The 25,996-nt window shown below is 38.2% G+C and overlaps 1 protein-coding gene across 1 annotated transcript; it reads left to right on the plus strand.

The window, feature by feature from the left end:
- The first annotated feature begins 5,410 nt into the window (after nt 1–5,410).
- On the plus strand, nt 5,411–20,474 carry LOC149851591 (forkhead-associated domain-containing protein / FHA domain-containing protein). Its single transcript, XM_090008838.1, has 12 exons — nt 5,411–7,401; nt 8,278–8,412; nt 8,573–8,717; nt 9,437–9,745; nt 10,301–10,577; nt 12,072–12,229; nt 12,354–12,464; nt 18,667–18,718; nt 19,124–19,230; nt 19,331–19,459; nt 19,552–19,641; nt 19,939–20,474. Exons 1-12 carry the CDS (start codon nt 5,411–5,413, stop codon nt 20,458–20,460), a joined length of 4,026 nt encoding a protein of 1,341 aa, XP_089864964.1. The 3' UTR covers nt 20,461–20,474.
- Nucleotides 20,475–25,996: the final 5,522 nt, after the last annotated feature.

Here is a 25,996-nt window from a genome sequence, read left to right on the forward strand (position 1 = left end):
TAAGCCTACCGAAAGCCCTGCATGGCTCACACGGGCCTTTCGGCCTTGTAATGTTTATACAACTTTACATACCTATAATTTTTTATTTTCTTAATGAGATTATGGTGCACAACATTATTGTATATTTTTTGTGTTCAATGAATTGATTGTTGTTGAACGTCCCTCTCTTCCCCTCTATTCTCTCTTTCTCTCTCAACTCTCTTTCTATTATGTGTGATTGTTGTCTCCTTGTAATTGTGCGTTTGCATGCAATACTGCATGCACACTTGTATTTTTTGAAAGATCTGTTGCTAGAACTCACTAAAAGGCTTGTTGGGTTAAGGTTCACTCAACGCCGTACAGGCCTTTGAAATTTAGCTCATGACAACTCATCCTCTTTCTTGAGGGCATCTCAAACATCACAAAAGAGAAGTAAAAAAATAAACATCACAAAATAAGAGGAAATTGAAATATGAATGAAGAAGAGGAGGAGGAGGAGGGAGGGAGGGATCGACCTACCCAAGGTCATCCTCCTTTCAAATATACGCAAATGGGAGTGTCTCCTCAATAGAAACAATAAAGGAGAAGGAAAGGCTCCCACACAGCACCAGGACGAGACAAGGATGATGACGATGGAGTGGGTGGCACACCGCCAACGACTTCAAAAACTAGGTGGAGGTAGTGGTCCGATAGTGGAGGAGAGGAAGAAGATGAGAGAGAGCTTGGGCATGTTACGGCAGGAAGAAAGAAAAAGGGAGAGAGCAATATCATGGGGGAGAAAGGAAATGGGTTTAAATTGAGGATGGATCAAAGTTTGACTTAGATCCAATCATGATCCATCTGAATCCTAACTCAATGGGTCAACTAGCCTCCTAGTTGGGCTAACTGGGTCCAATCTAGTTAGACCAACTAGGATTGGACTAGACCCCATCATGGGTTCAGCCACCAGGTTGAACCTAGCTGACCATGGTAGGGTTACTCTGTTGTTAAATAGCAGCACTTGTCCACAAAATTAACTTGATAAAATCAATATCACCACAAGCAGTTCCCATGCAAAGGAGATCTTCAGCACCAACCAACCTGACATTTTTTTACAGAATCTTCATGTGCTTCATAGACATACACTGGTAACTCTCTTGGTGAATAAACTACAACAGAAGGTAGAAGTACTTAAAAAAAATTATGAGTTCAATTGAAGTCATGAGTAGATATGCTTTGCAACATAGTTTATGAACTAAATGTAAGGCAATATTATTTCAAAACAGAAACTCACAGTCAGTGCATGGCCAGCCAGAAGAAACAGGAAGGAGAAGTAGCCAACATATGCACCCACAAAGAGTTTTCCATTAGAAAAGATAAAAAATTTAATTATGTATCAACAACTATACTGGCAGAAACTTTTAGAGAACAAAACATATTGGACAAGCAAGATGCATAGTTGTTAATGCACAAATAAAGCAAACCACTCACAAGACATAAGTGTGCTAATCACATAATGAAAATATTTTTGATAGAGCAGTCATTGACATATGCAATTACTCTAAGTTAGTCTACTTGCTCGACTAGAGTTGCAGAGTGAGGAAAAGTAAGAAATTGTTCAAAGGTATAGTGATAACGAGATGAATAGTAGATGAAAATAAAAAAAAATGAGTATTTATTTAATTATAAATATGTAATTAATATTTATCGTTCAATATTCTTCGTTGAAAAACTTACAAATCGTTTTTCACACTCTAGAGTCACGTCCCTTGGGAAGATGTTGTTATGTTACGTCGTGATTTTCAAACTTCTGGTAATACTTGTGAAAACCTTCTAGAACCCTTGAGTATGATAGTGCAAGTTGTTTCTCTATATGCCTAATGTTCAAGTATATCATTGTATAAATCAAACTAGTCATGCACCAAATTAACAAAATATAATTAGTAACATTTTTTATGGATTAATTTATTTATCAAAATATACTTAAGCAATATACTTACATAAACTGCTTTACACAACACCATCTTCTCGTCGTCTAGGGCCTCCTTTCATGAGTTATGAGTGAGTATGGCCCACTCCTTGATGATGCACAAAAGCCTCATAGAGAATGTGGATGAACCCTCGCCCATGGCTCCTTATGTTCCAGACTTGATAGTTACTAAAGCTTTTTATTGTTTGATTTGATTTGGTGGTCTACGCATTTATTCTTCTTATGTTTGCATTGAAAAGAATATGTACTTGCTAATTTGTAGTAATAAACAAATATTAATATGAATGATAGCAATAAATTACTAATTATACTAAAAAATTACTAGAATATTTACATAAGGCCATCATGGACCGCTTTAGAGTTGTAGTGGTCTGTGGTGTATGAGGGACACCTCTTTTTCCCTTGAAGTATCACCCACTTGTGATATGAAATTGATCTCATCTAAGTGTTTACCTTGGTTAGTGGGTGGTGAACCGATCTTAAGGAAAGAATAATGCTTATGGCCTCATTGTGAATATGTCGATATTTGTTAATTTTATGCAAACAATATTAGATTAGAGTAGACTACATAATTGAATCATATAAGAATATTCATTATATAGATCAACATACAAGAATATTAACTATCAAAACTCTTTCAATCATCCTTTGAGTCATCTCGGTGTAACAACATGAGATCTTCATCGATGGTGTGGTGAAGTAATGAATCAACCCTTGCATGATTGGCCTCTTGATATGCATCATTGTCCTGTTCTTCATTTTGTTCAGCCTAAGATAGTAGAATCGTGTACACATTTTTTGGTAGTCTTCTATACTATATGCATTTTGCTATTTATGGGATCTCTAATATAAAATATTTGCACAGCTTGAGAGGTCAAAAAAAAGAGAGTCTCCTAATATGCTTGGTGAGACATGTTGACACATATAAAGTATTTATCTTTATGCATGTACATGTTATCAAACCAATTACATCTAAACATATACACTCAATTTTGTCTTATATATTTAAACTTGATAGTATCTTTTAGAACATTATAATAATCTACATTAGGCTCTCCTACATCGCCTACACGTGTAACCATTACTCACAGTTCTGCGAACTATGCTCTTGACCTCAAAACTGTGTATGAAACCTGATTTTATTCACATAACAAGATTGATAGGGCTTTCATTCGTGCTCAGGTCCTTTTATTAGACTTTACAATTGTGAAAAAACATCTTCATGAGCCTATAAAAACCAACTTGCAAACTCTTGGTCATGTCGTGTTGTAGTTTTCTAAACATTATTGCACAAGTCATGGATTATTTGTTTGTGTTCCCTTAGATACAACTCAAATTCAATGCAGTTGTCCAGCACATACCAATGAACTTTGACATGTTCCGAATATGAAATTACAGTTGGTAAATTACTTTTGGCTTTCACGTGAATGTCATGTGAGAGTACAGACAAACCAAGTGTCCTTGTTGTGTTGAGCCTATCATCATGCCGATCTCAACGGTTAAATCTAATATCAATATCACTAAGATACATTGAGCAAGAGGTCGTACATTCTGCTGAAATATATGCCTTAACAATGAAAGCTTTTGGTTGTACTCTGTTTCTCACAGCTCACTTTAATCTACTAAAGAATTTATCGATCGGATACATCTAACGATATTGTATTGGTCTAGCAACTTCGGCCTCATGTAGTATATGAATGACTAGGTGCACCATAATGGTTAAAAATACTTGTGAAAATATCTTTTCCAAAGCACGTAAGATTACTCAAATATTTTTCTTTATCTGCGTCTAAGCATCTCTTCTCAACATCCTTGCAAACAACAGTCTAAACATATCACTCAAGCGGATTAAAGGAATCTTTAGATATCCACAAATGGTAAAAAAAAGTGGACACTGGAAGAAGACGTAGCTATCATGACTCTTTATTCTCAAAATTTTAGCATTATTTATGATTATGCATCGCCCAAAGTTAAATGCATAGCCATAAGAAAACTTCACATCCTTCAACCAATCTAAAAACTTTTTATACTTACTCAAAAATGTATATTGTTCATGTGGTTTGTTCGGTTTTGTATCGCTTTTGTCAAAGTGATGACGTATCTTTCTGAGTCTTAATTATTCTTATGCATTTTCGTTGTCCTTTGTTTTTCCTTGACATCAAGTAGTGTATATAAGATATTGTCACATAAGTTCTTCTCAACATGCATCACATCTAAGTTGTGTCTTACCTTCAGTGATGACCAATATGACAATCGAAAAAATATTTTTTTTTGTCTAATTTAGATACCGTTAGTTGTCATCATGTTCTTTTTTTCTACCAACCTATACTTTTCAAAATCAACAATAATGTTACTTAATTGTACATTCAATTTAGCTCTAGATAATTCATTTGATGGCTCTCTAAGCTCTACTTTATCGTTAAACTCCTTCTTTTGATGATGTTATGGATGATCGTGTGGTAAGAATCGACAGTGTCCTATGAAAGATGCCTTTCTGTCGAATTTCAAACTATCTGACCCTATATCGATCTTGCAAACTGGACACACAAGCTTTTCCTTTATAGACAACCCTGATAAGTTAGTATATACTGAAAAATCATTGATAGTTCACATTATTGTCACGCGTATTTAAAATATCTCATTTGTTGATGCATCGTACATGCTAATGCCTTTATTTCATAACTCTTGCAAATATTTGATTAACAGCTACAAGTAAACATCTATGTCATTTTCAGGTGCCTTTGAACCAAACCCGACCCGTTGACACCCCTATCTGCAACTAATCTGATAATAACAGTTCAAGGGTCTAGATTAACCAAGTAGATCTAATTACACAATTGAATAGGTGTACATGGTTCAATTCGTAAATGGACCGGAACTCAGCTTGAGATTTTGCAATGAGAACCACTTGCTCGGAAAGGTGGGAGGAGGAGGGGCTTGCTTTAACCGATAACCCATGTTTCAAGGTCCCCCCATGCCAGTACCATAGCACCTCGTAATTGGATTCAGGTACAGACTTAGATGTGTCCGTCCCAGATCCGACCCGGTAAAGAAATCGGTTATTGGAGACGGAAATCTTTCGATCTGAACCGGTCCTGGGAAATCCTTACTTTTTGGGTAAAAAAAAAGTCTTGGGCTCCCTTATAAAAGGCAGGAGCGAACAAACCGAAGGCGGGAGAGGGAGGGGATCTGGCGGGAGGGACGGCTTGAGTTTTGTGGCTTTGAAATTTGCCCTAGTTTGATTCATCCTCTTTGTCTTTGTGTGTACCCATTCAAAGAGTCGTCTCTGTTCAACCTTTCTGTTGATCTACTCTGCAAACTATCGATTCTATTAGATTATTTTTCTCATTCAGGTCACGTTCCCTTCGTTTTCGACCATCCATCCATTAACCCTTATTCATACACGATTCTTTGATTGATTTTGGTTTGTAAATTGTTATCTTGCGATTTTAACCTGCAATCATGGCCGAGGAGGAATCCGCCGGGAAGCGGCCACAGGATGATCCGTTGGTTCTTCCTTGTAAAAAATGCAGGGTTCCTTGTCATCGGCAGCCTGAATGTTTGCACTTGAGGGCTACGGGTTCTCCGATGATCTCGTCGTCGACCGGATTCTCTTACAATTCCGTTTGTTTGAATGCCGGTAGGGCGTACACCTTCGGTAGGGGGAAGAGGTGGTGCGATTTTTACTTCAGGGATCGCCGTGTTAGCCGGCGACATTGCCAGGTTTTATTTGACGGTCGCAAGCGCAAGGCTTTTATAATCGACGGAGGCCGTTGTTCTTCTTCTGAATTGGAGACTGAGAAAGAGAGGGAAGGATTAGATCAAGGAGACGCTTTCCCAGAACTGAAGGGTTGTAAGCGTTCTCTGAACGGCGTTTATGTGAATGGCCGTAAGCTTAAAGGACGTGCCATTGTTCAGCAGTTATCAGTTGGCGATGCGGTGTCTCTTGTCTGTGGTGGCAGTTCCAGTCGCGTCGGATTCGTTGTCGACCGGATTGCTCTTGCGGATGGGATCGTATGGAGAAGCAATCAGGAATTGCCAAGGGATCCAAAGCGTTGTGATCAGTACTCTATGAAAAAGCAATGCCTACGGTCCGTCTATGAGAGGCTATCTAAGTTGTATTTGTCAAGGACGCCATCACCCAGAAAGGTAATATCTCAGCGATCTATGTTCTCATGTGTTGAATCGTCTCAGGATAGTATCGATTCTTTGTGTGGACGATTGGTGCAAGCTTCTAAACGTTACAAGCAGTCAAGAAGTAGAGGAAGAAAAGCACCTTGTTTAAGAGTGTATGGGGACTTCAGTAATTCAGCTCTACCTGGTCAATCAAAGATCATTGGCACTAGTGAAGGAATACCTGGAGGAATCACGGGCACAAATAATTTGCTAATCATGATGAAAGCTTATGAAAAATACTCTCCGAAACATGGGTGCTTCTATGAAATGGATTCTAATGGAGAACTGATACTACGAGCACTACTGCTTTTGAAAAAATGCAGATTTGTGAGAAAAAATTTGAGCCACATTCTGTATGCCGATAATAATTTCCGGAACTCCCTTGCATTGGTTGATTTTGAGCAAAGGAATATACAAGCATTGACTGATGGCAGTTTTCCATCTAAAGCTCATGATGGTATGTGCAATCAGTTCAACAGGTTTGACAATCTCCAGAACAGAACTAACTGTATTGCCTGTGGCACAAACTCGAGTGACGATGCGAGAAAGAATTCGGTAAAAGACACACGTTCTTTTAGCATAGTGGAGAATGATAAAATTGTCAAGCACGTCTCCTGGTGCAATCTTTCCTCAGCAAAGAAAGAGATCACAAATGGATATATTTGTTTAAGGAATCTGGAAAGGTGTGGGAAGGTTCCTAGCATTGACATTGAACTGAAAGAGAAATGCTCTATTACCAACAGAAAAGAATGTGCTCTGGGATTATGCAAAATATCTGAGATTTCTGCTTCGGATGATCTGTTGGAAAAAGATGCTAGAATCTATTTCAGAGAATATAATCAGCAGGAACAACTTTGTCTTTCCAGTTTTGGCGGTACTGGAGGTAATCTTATTAATCCATTTACAGTTGGGAATATTTTAGGGCCTAAATGTAAAAAGAAGTTGGGAAGGGATACTGATGTTCAGCACAAAACAACCCTGCATCGTGGGATTCTAGCTGAAAAAAATTCTGTAGATTGCACTCCATTGGTTCGTCCTATGCCTTCTATTGCTAATCCTCGTGGCAGGTTGATGAAAGAGAATGTTGAAGACTTAAAATCAAAGAAAGGTATACATGCTCTTGAATCAGATGGAAAGATGCTCTTCTTGAACCGCCTCGAGTTTATGAGCCTTGGTTCAACAGAACGGCCTGTCTTGGTTTCCCTTCCAGAGCTGCTGTCTCCTGTTGAGAGCCTTTCACGCATATTTGTTGCAACTTTTACAAGTGACATCTTGTGGTATGCCATTTTTCTTGTCTATCTTCCTGAAAGTGGTACAACTTCAAGTTCCAGTGCAATATCTTGTGATTTCATTGTATGGTCAGTCTTTCTCCTCTTAATTGTAAGGCCTTTAAGGTATTCACTGTTGCCATCTGAAGTTGTATTCCTCCATTGCATTTGTGGAAACATATATTCAATGCTTGTCTTGTAAATGTTTTGGAACAACCACTTTGCTCTCAACTACATAACAAATTCTGGGCATCTTTTGACAAAAGCCTTTTGTTTTCCCTTCAGTTGAAAATGGAAGAGTTGTAAGGACTCTAGCATTTGTTTGCATATAATCCTGAATAGTTGTTATTATCAGCTAATAGAAAACATCAAGACACCCCTAACTTAATATCTTCATACAAATAGGTGAGAATATACCCTGCCAACATGAAGACAAGGCTATGAACTTCCTTAAGCATCGTTCATGCTTGTGGTTTGATCTTTCCAGATTGACAAATATTGGCAGTTTTTGAGTAAACCTAATCTGGCTTTGTTCAGGATGTCATTGTCGACATCTAGTTGATGGAAATCTGGCAGACGTTATAGATAAAATATTATGGTGGCAACAAATATGATCATTGGCGCAAATATTTGTCCACAGCCAGGGCCATGTACCAGGTCATATTCCTTGGCAGTAGAACCATCAACCAAGTCAGATACAGCACACAGACTTGCACTTTGTGCTGCTTCTTTGATCTGTAGATTTTACTTGTCTTATACTCGTGTTTCTTCTTTGATGGTTTTTTACTCTTCATTTCCAAGTAGAAAAGATATTCCTTGACCTTGTGAGTAAATGGTCTTCATGTATATCTATAGTTAGCAAGTGCTTATCTTCAACTGTTCCAGGTTTCTTTCTGCTTGTAAAGTCCCAAACAATTTACCCATAACAGTGGCATGTCATCACCCAGAGAGATGTTGGAATTCAGCTCACGAGCAAAGATTCTCACAACCTTATACTGAATATCCAAATTTACTAGTTGTGTAAGTTTCTTTCTTTTTTTCCCTGCTTCTTTTCCTTTTAGTACCCTTGGTTATCAGAAACCATGAACCTGAAGTTGACTGGTAGTATGATAATTAATTACTTTGTGTACCCATCTAACTGCCCACAGTTTTTATGATGAGTGTCTTTACCTGTTTGCAGGTATCCCCCATTTCCAGATGAAATTGCCATTTCTAATGGCAAAAAGAGGAGAGGAGTTGCATGCCATCATCCAAAGTTGCTTCTTCTACAAAGGGAGGAGAGTGTTCGTGTTGTCATTACCTCTGCAAATTTAGTACCGAAACAGGTTTTAACATCATCTGCATCATCCAAGTTGACACTGTTGAAGTTTACTTTTGCATCTTATTGCATCCCACCATTGATTTTTGAACTAAAATATTTTCCATATCTTTAATGTTCCATATTAGAATAAAATGTTGTTGCTTTCTTTTGCCTAATTTAGTAACGAGGATAAGAGTCAGTACACTGTCATGATTGTTATGATTGCTGAAATTTGAATTTTGATGGATCAACATATTTTTTCTCCGACACTATAAAGGATGGTGAGAGCGGCTAAAAATTCTCTAAATGGTCAAATCATTTGATTATCAGACTTTTCTCTTCTACCATGTTTTAGGGCCAGAGATATTGGAGATAAAACCTCATATTTGCTATTTGTAATTAGAATTTGGATATACTGTTTTTCCTAGCAAATACATGGTGTGAAGGCCATGATATCACCAGCATAAATCGGCTATGTGTTCCTGTTATACATTTACTTGATACTTTTGGTGAAAATAATATGATAGAACCTCTCTTATGATTTATGACCACATTCTCACTTGGACTAGCATTTTTCTTTATAGTATAGTTCATTGTTTCCCCGTTCTTATCATTTGACCTAAGCATTTTAGCATGATTTATAAGTTATGACCGTCTTCCAGCATTATGATGGTTTAAATATTGAGTCTGATAATTGTTTACCTGTTCTTCCTATTTAAACTAGCAATTCTGTGCCATTGGCAGTGGAATAAGGTGACAAATACTGTATGGTGGCAAGATTTTCCCCGTAGAATTTCTCCAGATTTTTCATCTCTTTTTGCCTGTTTGCATGGAGAAAGTGAAGAAACATCCGAAGATTTGAAGTCAGATTTTTTGGCTCAGCTAGCTGGATTCATCGCCTCTCTTGTTGTTGATATACCCGACCAGGCATATTGGATTAAGGAGTTGTGCAACTATGACTTTAGGAAGGCCTCTGGCCATCTGGTAGCATCCATACCAGGCATACATGAGCCTCCATCTCCATATCCTCTGGTGCTTATGCACTATTTGACTGTAAGTTGCATTTATGCACATTTCTAGATGATGCAAAACACATATGGCCCTATGTCACATAGGTGCGGGTGTGGAGGGTGCAACATGGCAATTTCAAAAAACTTGTGTGCATGTGCAGCACACACACATGCATTTATGTATTTATATATATAATATAGGTAAAACTGGACTTGGTTAGGGTTAACTGGATCTACTTTTAGACAGATATGGACCTCAGTGTGGCTGACTTCACCTGATACAAAGGAAGCCATGACCAAGTGTCACACCTGTATGGGTGTGGGTGTGGTGCCCTGATAGAAGAGTCCGGGTTACATAGATATGAGATTGTACAGCCTCAAAGTGTCATCCCTGATTCCATTCTGAATACATCATGATTGTAGATTCTCAGTAGATTTTCATGTTGAATCCCTTCCATGGAAGTTTAAGTGACATGGGCTGAACTATTATAATTGTTTGATTTTCTGCTCCATCACCCTTTTTCTAACTTCTGATGCTTTTTAAATTCTAAATGCATGCATGTTTACTATTCTCCTTAGCACCATCTGTTTCCTCCAGGGCCTGCAACCTATACATCAGACTGCCACCAGAAGTGCAAATTTCGTTGGTTCTGTGCTAGCCTCTGTGGTAGGCTTAAACCATCGCTTTCAGGCTAAGATTGACCCTAACGGTGGACAACTGAAAGCCCTTGCTAGTATCCTTCAGAAATGCAGAGAAAATGCATATGGCATGTTGGAGGTGATTTTGCAAAGGAACCATCATATACCTGAAGATTATAATGCTGTCAGTGTCACCATTAATCATCCAGCAGAGTCCTTGGAGGATGATGCCTTGCATGAAGGTTTTCTTCACTAGCTGATTGTGTCACTCCATTTATGTTCTCATCTTTTCACGCCATGCCATGAGTTCTTTATTTTTTGTTCCTTGATATTTTCATGTAAGAAATGGACCTCAACTCATAATTTCTCAAAATCCACTTTGTGTTCTGTACACCGCCGGATTTGCAAATAACTTGTGTTAACTAAAAGTGGCAACTGTAGTACTGATTGCAACACAAATTGGTTGGAGATTGGTCAAGACAAAGCCTTTATGGAAGTCGGAATGTCTGACATTTGTCTTGATGATTATCTGCACCTCAATTCTCGGATTAACCAAACTCTTGCAATTGACCACCATCTATGTCACAAGGACATGGAACATGCCATTTTTGTGTAATTCTTCATTAAGAACCATGTTTTATCTCTGTGCTTATGTGACTTATGTCACATGGGTACGCGATACATGTAGGGATATGGTCATTTGAAGCTTTTCATTACAAATACTAGGGGATACGGTTAGGGATGGCACTGGACCTGGGCGGGTGCGGAGGACAAGGTCTCTACCCCCGCCCGTATCAAAATTTTGCCCTCCATCCCGCACGGGTTTTGATTTTAACCTCCATCCCCAGTCCATTCCCCGTTCCATGTCCTCCATCCCCAGTAGGCTGGGCCCCATTTCTCCGGTATTTCCACCGCTGCCGCCTTCCACCTTTCGCTGTTAGAGGAAGGAAAGGAGATAAATGGGAGTCACACGGCTTGTTAGAGGAAGAAGAAGAGGAGATATTTGAGAAACGGTTTTATGTTAGGGTTAGAAAATATATATATATATATATATATATATATATAGGATTTTATAATATGTATAAAGGTATAATAGTAATTTCCTTAACGGGGATCGGAGCGAGGCAAGGCGGGGGCAAGAGTAACTCCATCCCCGCACGGGTTTTGATTTTAACTTCTATCCCCGGTCCATTCCCCGTTTCATGTACTTCATCCCTAGTCCAAACTGGGCGAGGCGAGGTAGGGCCCCATTTTCCCCCAGTCCACTGCCTTCCCTAGATATGGTATGGTGTAAAATTCAGTATCCATGTAACAAAGTGTGACACATGTATTGTGTTTTATTGGTCTAAAGATCCAAAAACTTCTCTGGCTCAAGGCTTTACTTTTCTGATCAGACCTAACATTTAGATATAGGGCCTAATATACAATATCCTCAAGATCCTACTGGTTTAGGTAAGCCATCTGATGGGATTGTCTGAGTAGAGAGGCTTTATATTGGCAACTCTCGAGCAAACAGCTTAGTTGGAACCTCTTGTGAGAGTTATATAGTATACTCTGCATGTTGTCTAGAATTCACTTGTTTGCAACTCCCTATCATGCTCCAAGTAATTGTATTCTTTTCTATGGTCTACCTGCTGGATAGTCAAGCTTCTCATGTTTGTAGCTATCTCTCTCTCTCTCTCTCTTGGAAAATTATATTGACTAAAATTCTTTTGGAGCAGGTAATGTACAACTTGGTTTCTTGCAAAGAAGCATGGCAAAGTGGGTTGCACCATTGTGTGATGCTAGTCTCTTCTCCTTTTCTGCATATGTTTTCCCTCAAGAAGTGCTCGCAACTGCATTATCAGGGTGCAACATCAGAGTGAAGCTTGTTTTGTATGTCTCACAGGCATGTCATTTAATTTCTTTGTGTTCAAGATTATGCAACTTTTTGTTTACTGTGGTTGTTTTGGTTCCTGTTATAGGGTTTGGATTGTGTGAATTAAACTATTTATGTTGCTTTTGTTATCCAGGGGCCTAATTTTTCTAAAATTTCAAACTTGATTCAACATGAGCATGTCGTTGCCTTATGCTATCTCCTCGTATCCATCCAAAGGAGTTTAGGGATCTGGCGCTTGCATGAGGTAAATTGTCTAGGCCATATGCTTTATAATACATTTCAGTCAAAATTTTATTTCGTCCCTGTTCTGAGATATCACCCTGATATGGTCACTATATTTCTAACTGGCTAATCAGGCAGATTTTGTGTGAAGTCTCCTAACCCAAAAAGTCTGTCTGACCAGTCCAGTAATTCGAGGCCTGACTAGGTCAGATTCATTTCTACTGAGGTTCAAACAAAAACCAAAGCCATGTACATCCCTACTTATTTGCCATTTTCCCTATGCTTTTGTGTAAGTGAGTTCATTTTGCTAGCTGTCGTGAAATATGAGAAGTATGTTTCCTGTATGTGAGACATGTAAGAATGGTCCACCAGATTCATCAACAGAAAGGAAGGATGAGGAATAAGAGAGAAGGCTGCGGCAGCAAAGGACGACTTCAACAACTTGGAACTCGTGCCCTAATTCATATATAAATATAAAACAGAAACTGAGTTGGATTAAGTATTTTGGATCCAGACCCAAACACAAAGTAAAATACAAATTACATAACATACAAGGAGAAAACCCGACCTAGTTACAATATAGTCTTAGACTCTTAATACCCTCCCTCAAGTTGTGCATGATCTTGTACCATGGACAACTTGCCTTTGAGGTACCAGAATCGCACACTCGTAAGTCCTTTGGTAAATAGGTCAGCAACTTGGTCTCCTGTTGGTACATAAATTGGAATAACTTCTTTGTCCTCTACCTTCTGTCGAACGAAATGTTGATCGATCTCTATGTGTTTCGTTCGACCATGGTGGATAGGATTGAAAGCAATTTGAATGGCACTTTGATTGTCGCAAAATAGATTCACAACCTTCACCTTTTCTCTTATCTCGGTTAATAAATGCCTTAACCATGTAACTTCGACAGTAGCAGACGCCATGGATCGGTACTCAGCTTCTGTGCAGGAGCGTGCGACGACACGTTGCTTCCGACTACTCCATGCTATTAAGTTTTCATCAACGTACACACAATACCTGGAAACTAAATTTTTATCGTCTAGATCTCCTGCCCAATCTGCATCTGCATACACTTCTAGTTGTCTATGTTCTCCTTTTGCCTTTGATTGACGATAGACAAGCTCATCTCCAAGAGTCCCCTTCAAGTACCGAAGAATTCTTTTAACTGCATTCATGTGTTCTGTACATGGATCGTGCATGAACTGAGAAACTTGATTCACTGCATACACAATATCTGGTCTCGTAAAAGTAAGATATTAAAGCATTCCAACTAAGCGACGATAGTACTTCGGATCCTCATAGATCTCCCCATCCTGAGCACTGAGTTTATGATTTAACACGCTAGGAGTATTCAATGGCTTGCAGTTCTTCATTCCTGACTTCTCCAAAAGGTCCAAAGCATACTTGTGTTGAGTCAACAAGAGGCTAGTATTTTGTCGATTCACTTCAACCCCCAAGAAATATCGTAGGACACCTAGGTCCTTCATCTTGAACTTTTGACTCAATAAGGTCTTTGTAGCCTCTATATGTTTACAAAAACTTTATGTAATAATAATGTCATCTACATATATGAGAAGTAAAGTGCTGACCTGGTGTTCTCGAAAAATGAACAATGAATGATCAAGTTGAGAACAAACGAATCCATATCGTTGTACTTCGATGGAGAAACTGTCAAACCATGAACGAGATGCTTGTTTTAGCCCATAAATAGCTCGTCGCAACCTGCAAACATGTGTCTCAGGATTATTTTCTGCATAACCAAGGGGCTGCTCCATGTAGACTTCCTCCTTTAGATCTCCATGCAAGAATGCATTTTTAACATCAAGTTGACTAAGAGACCATTCATGTTGAACCGCTAAGGATAACACAAGACGAATGGTTTTCATTTTTACAACTGGACTAAAGGTCTCGTCGTAGTCTTCTCCATATGCTTGTGTGAAGCCTTTAGCGACAAGTCTTGCCTTATATCTTTCAATGGATGTGTCAGGTTTGTACTTGATTTTATATACCCACTTAGACCCTACAACATTCTTATCCGGAGGTCTAGTAACTATTTCCCAGGTCCTACATTCATGCAAGGCTCCCATTTATTCATTCATAGCATCGGCCCATTTCGATGACAAAGAGGCTTGGGAGAAATCAATGAGTTCTTGTTTTTCAACCTGTGCAACAAATAATTGCATTTTTGTAGAAAAGTTCTCGTAGCTTACCCATCTTTCAATAGGATGTTTGATCCTTTCTGAACGTCGGACCTGCTCAGTTATGTGGGGAGTATGCCTCCTCTTGACATATACTCTGTCATCTGAACAAGGTGTACCAGATGTCAGGGTTTCTTCTGCGATGGGAGACACAATAGATTCCTGATCATCTGTGAACGTGTTCCCACTAGGTTCTGCATTGGCTTCCATGGGCTTACACTCATCTATCATTGTACGACATAGAGCAGAGTCATCCATCTCTAGCTGATCAAATAATTCATTTGCTAGCCACAGCTGATAGTTGTCTTCTTCCTTGGTAACTCTATCTCCTTTGTTCAAGTCCTGAACATTGTCCTCATCAAATACAATGTTTCGTGAGATTTTAATGCGTCGAGTGTCTGGATCATAGCATCGATATCCTTTATATTCATCTGCATACCCAACAAACCTGCATCTACAAGCTTTATCCTGAAATTTTTTACGTTGAGAACTGTCAATATGAACATAGAATACACATCCAAACACTCGTAGTTGACTGTATTGAGGCTGGGTACCAAACAACACGAAATAAGGAGCCAAATTATTCAACAATCTCATCGGTAAGCGATTTATTACATAAACCGCAGAGTGGAAAGCTTTTGTCCAAAGACTTAAAGGAATATGAGTATCATGCAGCATACTTAGAGCACTTTCAACAATGTGACGATGTTTTCTTTCCGCAACCCCCTTTTGTTGCGGTGTGTGTGGGCAAGATATTCTACGCCTTATCCCATTATTTTGGAGAAATTCAGTAAATTCCTTTGATAGGTACTCTCCCCCTCCATCACACTGAAAATGTTGGATACTTGTCGAGAATTGATTGACAACAAGAGCATGAAATAAACGAAAGAATTTAAGCACTTTAGATTTATATTTGATAAAATAAATCCAAGTATATCTGGAATAACTATCAATGAATGTGACATAATAATGACTACCAGACAAAGGGGGTTGTGGAGCAGGACCCCAAACATCAAAATAAACAAGTTCAAAAGGAAAAGAAGCTCTTTCATTTATTGAATTAAAAGGAAGTGCACGACTCTTACACAGTTGACAACTAGAACAAAGGAAACCATCAATCTTATTATACGGACTTGACTTTGAAATAAAACCGCTCGACACAAGTTTCTCAAGAAAAGAGTTACTACAATGACCCAAACGACGATGCCAAATATTTGACTTATTAAACGAAGACAAACTCAAACAATCCTTAGATGAATCCAATTTGAATGACTGATCAATGGACGATTTTGATCCAGCCCTACGAACAGGTGAAGAAGTTTCTTTGAGGACATACATGTTTCCCTTTCGCTCTCCCTCAACGAGCGTCTTCTTCGTGAGTGGATCCTTGACACAGATAGAAGGAGTAAATTCGACACGAGTGAATATCATCAACTAGTTTAGAAACAGAAATAATATTTTTGACAATATTAGGAGAATGAAAAACATTGGACAATTTTAGGGAACCATCGGAAAAAGGAATATTCACATTTCCAGTGTAAGTTATTGGATGGAGAGCTCCATCTCCAGTTTTAATACTTGCCTTTCCATGATAAGAGATAGGTTTCAAAATCTTACCAATATCACCTGTCACATGGGCTGCAGCTCCAGAATCAATGTACCAAGTTCCCTGATCACCCTGTTTGAAATCCAATCCTGACAAAGCTGATATTAAAAGATTCTTGACATTGTCTTCATTTTTTTTATTTCCTCCAGCTTTTCCCTTGCTTGACGACCCTGTGACATTCATTTTCTCTTTGTTTTGCGGGTTGTGCCAACAATTTGCCTTGATATGTCCTTTTTTGTTGCACAAATAACATGTTGGAACATTTTTGAAATTTTGATTTCCCAAAAACAGACCTGACGGTGTGTTAGGCGTGGGCAACAATCCACACCCCCCTTGATTATTTCTTATCTGTCCATGTCCTCCTCGAAAGTGTCCACGTCCTCTCCCTGAATATGTCCCTGGAAACAATACTTCTTGGCTTCCTGAATTGTTGCCTACATCTTCTCCTTTAATGGAAATTTCATATTGTAGCAATTTGGCCTGAAGATCCTCAAAGTTAGGAAGTGAAGGAAGACACAGGAGAGATGTTACCAACATATGATAATCTAATCCAAGCTTGTTTAGTGCTTGTTGAACTTTATCATTATCAGAAATCACACAACCCACCATAGCCAACTGGTCTGTGATGATCTTCACTTTGTTTATATACTCTGTAACAATCACATTCTCTTTCTTTAGAAGTTGAAACTCCCTCTTCAAATGCATAATTCTTGCTTCTGAAATTTGTGAATAGGTCTTCGCAAATTGTTCCCACAACTCCATCGCTGAGCACTCATCTGGAATGCTTAGAAGAACCTCTTGTGAAAGAGTAGAGGTAATGTAGGCTACAACAGCTTGATCTCATTTTCTCCAAGTTGTAAAATCGAGATATCGAATCAACCTGTTAGAAGCCTTCCCTTTATCATCCATAACTTCCTGCACGATAAATTCTGGTGGTGCAGAAATCGTTCCATCTAGGTGTCCATAGAGATCAAGACTCTTAATAAAAGGCAGTATCTGCTTCTTCCAGGTCAAATAATTGGCATTATTCAGTTTGTCGGAAATAAGCTGACCTAGAAAACTAGATGGCAAGGTAAGAGAATCCATGAAAATAGAGCTGGGACTAGAAAAATATAGGATAAACCGAACGTAGGCAACCTGCAGATTTCCTTTTTCTGGTTCAACTTTTGACTGTTGCCAAACACTTGAAGAACACAAGACCGGTTAACGTCAGATCTGAAATAAATTCAGATCAGACTGAGACAAGAGTAAAGGGGGATCTGGAAGGAAGAACGCCAGATCTGATCTTAGTTTCAGATCTGAGCAGAACAGATACAGCAATAAAAAAAATGAGATTCAGATCAGCAGACGGTAGTTTTCAGATTTGATATCAGATCTGATAGCAGAGTACACGTTTGGACAGGTTCAGACCTCAGATATCATTTGGATTTGACAATCTGATCCAAATCAGACGTAATACAAGAAAAGGAGGGAAGATAGCAGCACGCAATGTCTGATCTGGCGATCAGATCTGGCCCGATCAGATGATCCAGAAATGTATAGGGTCCAAGGAAAAGAGGCTCTCAAATGAGTGAAGAAAACAGAAGACTAATGAAGGAATAGAAGAGTAGAAAGAGGAAGAAGACAGAAAAGTAGAAAGTGGAAGAAGCGACCCACCTGAGAAGTCGATCTCACAAGACACGCCTTTTTGGAATCGATTCACTGTGCAGAAGCCACGATCAGAGATTTTGCCCGCTCTGATACCATGTAAGAATGGTCCACCAGATTCATCAACAGAAAGGAAGGATGAGGAATAAGAGAGAAGGCTGCGGCAGCAAAGGACGACTTCAACAACTTGGAAGTCGTGCCCTAATTCATATATAAATATAAAACAGAAACTGGGTTGGATTAAGTATTTTGGATCCAGACCCAAACACAAAGTAAAATACAAATTACATAACATACAAGTAGAAAACCCGACCCGGTTACAATACACTCTTAATAAGACATACTTGTCAGTTGACATCCTAGTCACCAATTTTGGTCTTGGTGGTATCTCGATAAGGCAATTTCTTTGAAAACTTATGTTTTATTATAAATCCCAAAATCTCAGTGAGAAAGAAAAATTTTAGAAACAAATAACGATAATTATGATTTATTAATGCTTTTAATGTTATTTTCTAAAGAAACAAAGTCAAAATTTGTCAATAACATAGAGAGAATATGTACACAATCCATGTATTACTTTTTGCATACTTTTTAACTTGAAATTACCATCCCGCTGTATGTTTTTGAATACTGATGTTTGTATTTTCTGTGGTCTATGTTAAAAAAATTTATCAGTTACCACGATACATCATTTGTAATTTTCATTTTTCTCAACTGGTTTATTCATATTGATGACTAATTTTGTAATCATTCTCCTCTTTCTTGATAAGGTGTTAACAAAGTACCGATGGCCTGACTCAGATGAACTTGACTTTGTGTATGGTGAGTGTTTTATACATCCTCTCTGTTTCAAGGATTCAATGTAATATAACTTTTCTAATAACCCAAGTGACTTGGCAAAATAATTCTAAGTACAGCAAAAAAATTCAGAAATCTAATGATTCGGAACAGCTTGATATTATCAAGTTATCAACATGAACTGGAGAAGGCCCAAGCCTTTTCTTGCTAAGCAAGATTAGGCAGTCTAATTCATGCCAAATATATGGGCTTGCCCTGTATGCAAAAATCCAATACAAGTTGGTTAATTTCTAGCCAACTGTTCAGTGGGTGGTTTCATATAGTAGCTCTGCTACCTGATAACATATCTCTAGTCAACTCCGTATTTTAATATTAACTGCGGTATATATTTCCATCTGGTAATTATTTTTTCATTCTTTTTTAAATCAGGTGCATCTTCTATTGGATCACTTAATTCGCATTTTTTAGCTGCATTTGCAACAGCTGCTGGCAAAAGGTCATCCCAGTTTCTTGATTCTGAAGAGTCAGACCCAGAGGTTACAACTTTGCAAGCATTTTCATATTCCTGTCATGTCTTAGAACCTTTTTTTTTTTCTGTCCAAACTTGTATACTAAACTGGTGGTTGTATTTTACAGTGGGGTTTCTGGAATGCTGAGCAGGAATCACGGAGTCCATCAATTAAGATAATTTTTCCTACTATTGAGAGAGTGAAAAATGGGTTGACTGGAATTTGGCCCTACTGCCGCCTTCTTTCCTTCTCAGAGGCACTATATTTCCTTGACAAGCTTCAAATTGGTTCCTTTGATATGTAACCTGGTTATTTGCTTACATATGTTCATTATAATTAATTTTTCAGAAGACCTGGCAAAGGTTAGGAGCTGCAGATATATTTCATGATGCAATTCCCCATCCGACTGAAAGAGTGGGGCATCCAATGCATGTTAAGGTAATATCTTCCGAGTGATTTTCTTTGCATTCATATGTGATGTTTTTTGAGATTGGCTATTCAGGACGATTGATGTTGGGAGTGCTTCATAGTTTTCTGAAAGCTGTACAGCCAGAAATCTGGCAATACAATAATACATAGATGCATTTAAAACTGGCACTCTTTTAGAGGTTGAAGCTTTTGATGTCCCTACATCCTGCCCTCTCCTAACTAGAAAAGATGTGGGGTTTTAGTTGCTTGACACGGTTCATTATGCTTTGATCTTTTTTGTGATTACAGGACTGTGTTCTGTTGCAGGTAGCCCGGAGACGCTTCTGGAATAAGTCTACATCCTCCTCCTTTGGTTGGATATATTTTGGCTCACATAATTTTAGTGCAGCTGCTTGGGGATGTCCTCTGACCAAATTTCCTAAGGCAGTGTCAGTCAATATTGGTAGCTCGGTTCTAGGTTCGAGGCTTCGCATTTGCAACTATGAGCTTGGTATAGTTTTAATTGTTCCTCCACCACAAATCCCAAAAGAGGCTACTGGGAAGAACCTGAATTTAGATGACATAATTTTGCCATTTGTTGTGCCTGCACCGAAGTATAGACTTAATGATCTGCCAGCAACAATGCAAGCTATGAGAGAAGCTTGTATTGTTGAGTTAGAGAAAGGAGAAACTGTGTTAGTGTCAAGGGAAGAGGATCTGATGGCTGAAGACTTTGATGATGAAGAGGAAGAAATTGTTGAGGTAGTTGACAATGTCACAGAAGAAAAGGAAGAGGAGAAGCTTTATGCTGAGAAACTCTGGAATCATGTGGATTCAACAGATACTTAACGTTTTCAAAAATTGTGTTCAAAGGTATGAAATTGCTATGCTTAGTCAATAAGCTGTTTTATTTTATAGGACCTCTCTCTCTCTCTCTCTCTATATATATATATATATATACATATACATATACAGAGAGAGAAATGAAAACCTACAAAATGGGCATGGTGCTAAATGAAACATGATATTGGATTTTCAGTGATTTTTTGAAAATCTGATCCCATAGATGTGTTCAGCATGATTGATTTACTAGAAATTGGATCATGCATTTTGGATGAAAAAAATGATATTTGGAGCCTCAAAAAATTATGAAAATTATAGGCCGTTAATTTTTGAAACTTTATAAAAATCTATCCATGCATTGAAATCAAATACTCCAAGAAGTGATTCCTGTAAAAAAAAGCATATAGATCACATCTGTATGGTCAGAATTTCTAAAAAACACCGGAAATCTAATATCATGTTTCATTTAGCATTGTGCTCATTTTGTAGGTTTTCATTTCTCATTATATATATATATAACTAGAGTATGAACCAAGATTTAAGTGTTTTTTCTTTTCTGAAATCTAACTTTACGGATGTGATCTAGATGCTTGGTTTTAAAGGGACCTGCTCTTGAATCGATTGCAATGCATAAGCAAGATTTTTTAAGGCTTGAAAACCAACAACTATTAATTTTTTGTACAAAAAAAAACATGATTCTACAGTCGATTCCTAGCAAATGGATCATGTTGAACACATCTGCAGGGTCACATTAGCAAAAAAAGTATCAAACATGCCTAGTTCGCATTCTAGTTGTCATATTCTAGTGGCCTTATATATAATGTTATTTATCTATTTATTTGGTAAAGTCGACTGCACTTGCTATATAGTTGAGAAAACTATATGTATTCACTTTTTTTCAGTTTTATTGTAGATCTGACCCTACAGGTTTAGTAGGATGAGATCATTTGGGTGGCGGAGGCTGTTTTCTTAGAATTGGATGATGTAGGCACCGACCAGATTGTGTGGACTTCATTCAGAAATTTTAATGCAAATGCTGCCTGCGCATGGTGCTGTTGAATCGACTCCTAAGTCGAGAGAGGCTTCAACACCTTGGTTTTCAAATCTTTGTGGCCGAACAAGTGAGGCCACAATTCACCCCTTTCATTCAACTGATTGAGTGTAAAGTGACTTGTAAATTATGATACCAGGTTGGACGTCTCTTTGGTGCGTAGTGAAGACTTCGAGGCAATTTAAGGCCTTGCATAAATGGCGCAGGTTGCTGTTCAACAATAAACACATCAAACGTGAATGAATTTTCAGCTGGCAATACACAAGTTGTGGGAGTGGGGAGTTCAATTCCTTTTCAGGAGGGTTGCAACAAGAAAATCCATTCTCGCAGGGGTTCTTAATGGAATTCATGCTCATCTATTTTGATTTCCACGGATCATCCTATCAGACAAAATTGGTTGTACTGGAAACCACCACCTTCTGGTTGGGTGAAATTGTCCATTTTCAGTGCATTGATTCACCACTGGAGTGTAGGCTATGCGGTGAGGAATAATGAAGGGGTCTTCACTAAGATGGGGTGCTCAGTCCGTCCAAGTGAATCCCGTTCCAGAGAATGGTAATGGTGGCAGGTAATTATGGAAGACAAACAGCTAAATTGATTGTAGAATCATCAAGACAGGATGCTGTGGACTATATCCAACGAACTATGGTGGGAAGGGCGGGTGCAAAGGTTGGTGATGGATGAGACTTCAAATGCCCTTTCTGTTTGAAAGATTTAACTGTGTATGGGTTCCTGAAGAATATGATTACGTAACTAGACAATTAGCTCTATTAGAGTGGTCCTGGTTCTCACATGGTTTGGAAGGATAAACCACCAGACTAATTTCCTTCAGGATCAGATTGTTTATTGTAATTCTTTGGTTGCGTAAACTGTTGGGGGTCTTGCCTAGCCCCAGCTTTTCAATAAAGTAAAAAAGGTTCAAAATGCTGCTCAAGATGACCGTTGCACAGAGAATCTGAAATGAGCTTATAGATGAGTCATTAAATGAGAAGCAATAAACATTTATATGGCTTCGCACCGTTAGAGATTTCACAATACCAAACTCGGGGGCAAAAAGACTTGATTGTGAGCAGAGGACTGGCTAACGAGTAAGAATCTCAAACCAACAATTACTAGGCATGTGTACAAAGTGACTGAAAATAACACTCAGGCTTCATTTTTGCTTGATGAGGCTCTCCAATATACCATCTAAAAAGCAGAAAAATAATTTAACACAACGTCAAACAGGACCTTGTACATATTCAGAAGAAATGTTGTAGGTGCCAGATGGATTTGAAAGGTTAAGCCATGAGAACGGTCGAAACGCTAAAAACTTTTTATTACCAACAGGCGACGGTTAATACCAAGAAGTTTGGTACTTACACTATGTAGATACAAAAACTGCCTCAAGATGATTTTAGTTACTCTTAATAGCTAGTACAGAAAAACGTTCCTTGATAGGAATTATTTCTAATTGGCAACATATAGGAAACATTTATATGCAAACAAGCTTCAGAGTCTCAAGATCCCACAGAGCTGCATTAAAGAAAAGAAGGTGCTCAAGGAAAACACCAGGGTGAATCAAGTCACGTGTCATGCTTTTGTGTGTATCTGGATCCAACTATGTCAAAGCCATTTTAGAGAGAATCAAGTTTTGAATTTTGATGTAAAACCGAGGAACTAAACCTAGAGAAGTTCCTCTAAAAAAAAAAACCTAGAGATGAAGAGTTGAAATGCTGGGAGAAGGTATTACATTAAATTTCAATAAATTTGCATCAAGTTGCAGCAGTAAAAAGCTCACAAAATGCCAAAATCAAGAGAACCACCCGAAACAAATAGAATCTCAGTTCTTGAGAAATTGATTGGACGTATCTTCAAAAGATTCCTAGCAGATCTAACTATTTGGAATCATTTTAACTGTAGAAAATAACTGATCAGAAATAAAAGGAACCAATTATGTGCATGCTTCATTTACCAAGGCAGAGATACCTTTAACACTCAAAAACAGAAAGGGAGAACCTTGTCAAATAATTTCCTTTGAGCTTAAAGAGACCTCTTACATGTACCCAATTGGTAAAAACTGGCACTCTTGATCATGAGAAGGATTTAAACCTATTTTAATATCAAGGGCATCGTTTGTCACTGGTCAGCTTCAAACATGTTTGATGTATTTATACAAACTCACCTGAAACAGTGGCTGTTGGCCACATTAAATATGCCACTGCCATCTCCTCTCGCCCTTCACTATTTTTAGCTAGATCTAGGCAACCTTCCCCATTATGAACTGTAACATTAAGCATACCATTGCGGCATTGCACTGCTGCCTTCCCAAAATGTTCTGTGTAGGTCTCTTCCCATTTGTATATGACGTTTAAGGTTGTTTATCTACTTTGGCTAGATATTAGCCTGTGTTGAATGTATCAATGTCTTCTGCAAGTAAATCACCAAGTTTTATTGGTAGCATGACCTGCGTATTATGGTGCATCTCTGTTGGCCATCTCTGTGCAAGTGCTCCCACCTATTGGTGCAACAGCAACACCTTTTTGCTGGGATGAGCTCAACCCGAACCATACTTAAACATTACATTAACTCAACAGCACACAGCTACGTACAAGCATAGAGTCCACCGAGCTCATGGCATGCATAGAGATAGATGCTTGGGAAAATTATCAGTTTCAAAATCAAAAGAGAAAATCCAATATATTGTCTTCTCCACACACATATATATAGGACAAAGTACTTTAATCAACAAAGAGTCCACAGTCAATAAAGAAACCCCATCTTATGCCATGTCCTACCACATTTGAATGGTCCTTTCATAAGGACTTTAACTAGTTACACATAATAAGTAATTAATGAGGCGAGTCCACAGTCAATAAAGAAACTCCATCTTATGCCATGTCCTACCATATTTGAATGGTCCTTTCATAATAACTAAGTGTAACTAGTTACACATAATAAGTAATTAATGAAGCCTAACTGAAATAAAAGCCAAAAGTAGACCTTCAGGTATCAACATCACCACCCAGTCAGCACTGGTGTGATCTACAAGCAATGTACGAGTAACACCAAAATATAGAACTCCATAATCAAGAGTCCAGAAGATATACTTGAGAATCTGCCTGACTACTCTTCAAAAAAAAAAAAAAGAGAATCCGCCTGACTACATCCAAGTGTGACTACACTGGACTTCATATAAAATACTCACTTTTTCAAAAATATAAAATGTTCACAACGCTAGCTGCATAAAATATATTAGTTTGAGTAACAGTCGAGTATATCAACTTTTTTATTATCTATCAGTAAAAAGTAGGAATATTAAATCGAGTAATAGTCAACAACAACAACAACAACTACGCCTTCATCCCAAAACAATTGGGGTCGGCGATATGAACCAACAAAGAAAACCATTCTGGGTCTTCCACATGAATCCTTCTCCTCCAATCATTTCTATTCAATGCCATGTCCTCGGTGAGGTTCAAAGCATTCATATCCTTTCCTATCATCTCCATCCAAGTCTTCCTAGGCCTACCCCAACCTCTTTTAACTAATATATTTTCCCATTTCTCCATCCGTCTAACCGGAGCATCATTAGGCCTTCGCCAAATATGTCCAAACCACCGTAAACGATTCTCTCTCATCTTATTTTCAATGGGTGCAACGCCTACTTTCTTACGTATCTCCTCGTCAAGTATATCCATTTTTTTACCATCTACCAGTAAATAGTAGGATTTCTAAAAACATCTCTTCTTTTTTTCAACTTCACACTAGGTTTCATTACTCTGAAATCAAACCACATGCATAGTTTTCCTGTCCAGAAATATAACTATTCTCTATTTTAGTTACTCCATGCCAAGAAAATACTTCTTCCACCAAATCTTTTCTTCTCAAAACGAATAGATAACTAATCATGAATAAGTTGAATCTTATAAACATGATCTTCAGTCACAGTAAGATCATCTGCATATATGTGAATGATAGTAACAGTATTCTTTTTCGCAAACAAAATAGGATCAGCAGAGGAAACAATATAACCACAAAACAATTGCTATATTATTTTTCCATATCATGCTTTAGGTGCTTTCTTAAGATCATAAAGTGTCTTCTTAAGTTTGCACACTAGGATCAGCAGATCCTGCTGGTTGCTCCCTATAAATATCTCAATCAAGATTACCATAGAAGAAAACACCTTTTATATCCCACAGCTATATAACTAATCACAATGAGAAGCCAAAAAGAAATGTATCTTCGTACAAGTCAACTGAGTGACTGGATTAAAATTCACACCATATTTTGACAAAGTCTTCTAGACAATAGAGTCACCAATGTTTTACCTTATACCCACTTACAACAGATGAGTTCAATGTCTATCCACTTATGACAAATGAGTTCAACTTCATTTGATAAAAGTGCTAGATCCATAGTTGTCAAAGGCGGCACCTAGGTGCAGCCCCACCGCCTGGACTTTTGGTTTGGGCAGTGGGGCCCTTTTTTAATTGCCTAGCTCGCCTA

Source organism: Nuphar pumila, chromosome 1, assembly GCF_984573655.1.
Source record: "Nuphar pumila chromosome 1, dmNupPumi1.hap1.1, whole genome shotgun sequence".
NCBI lineage: Eukaryota > Viridiplantae > Streptophyta > Magnoliopsida > Nymphaeales > Nymphaeaceae > Nuphar > Nuphar pumila.

Bases quoted from the DNA above. Each gene is read 5' to 3' on its own strand.
- LOC149851591 (XM_090008838.1), top strand. From the start codon at position 5,411: ATGGCCGAGGAGGAATCCGCCGGGAAGCGGCCACAGGATGATCCGTTG. The intron at 12,465-18,666 runs GTAAATTGTCTA...TTTCTTGATAAG, and splicing joins GGATCTGGCGCTTGCATGAG to GTGTTAACAAAGTACCGATG. The intron at 19,231-19,330 runs GTTACAACTTTG...TGTATTTTACAG, and splicing joins CTGAAGAGTCAGACCCAGAG to TGGGGTTTCTGGAATGCTGA.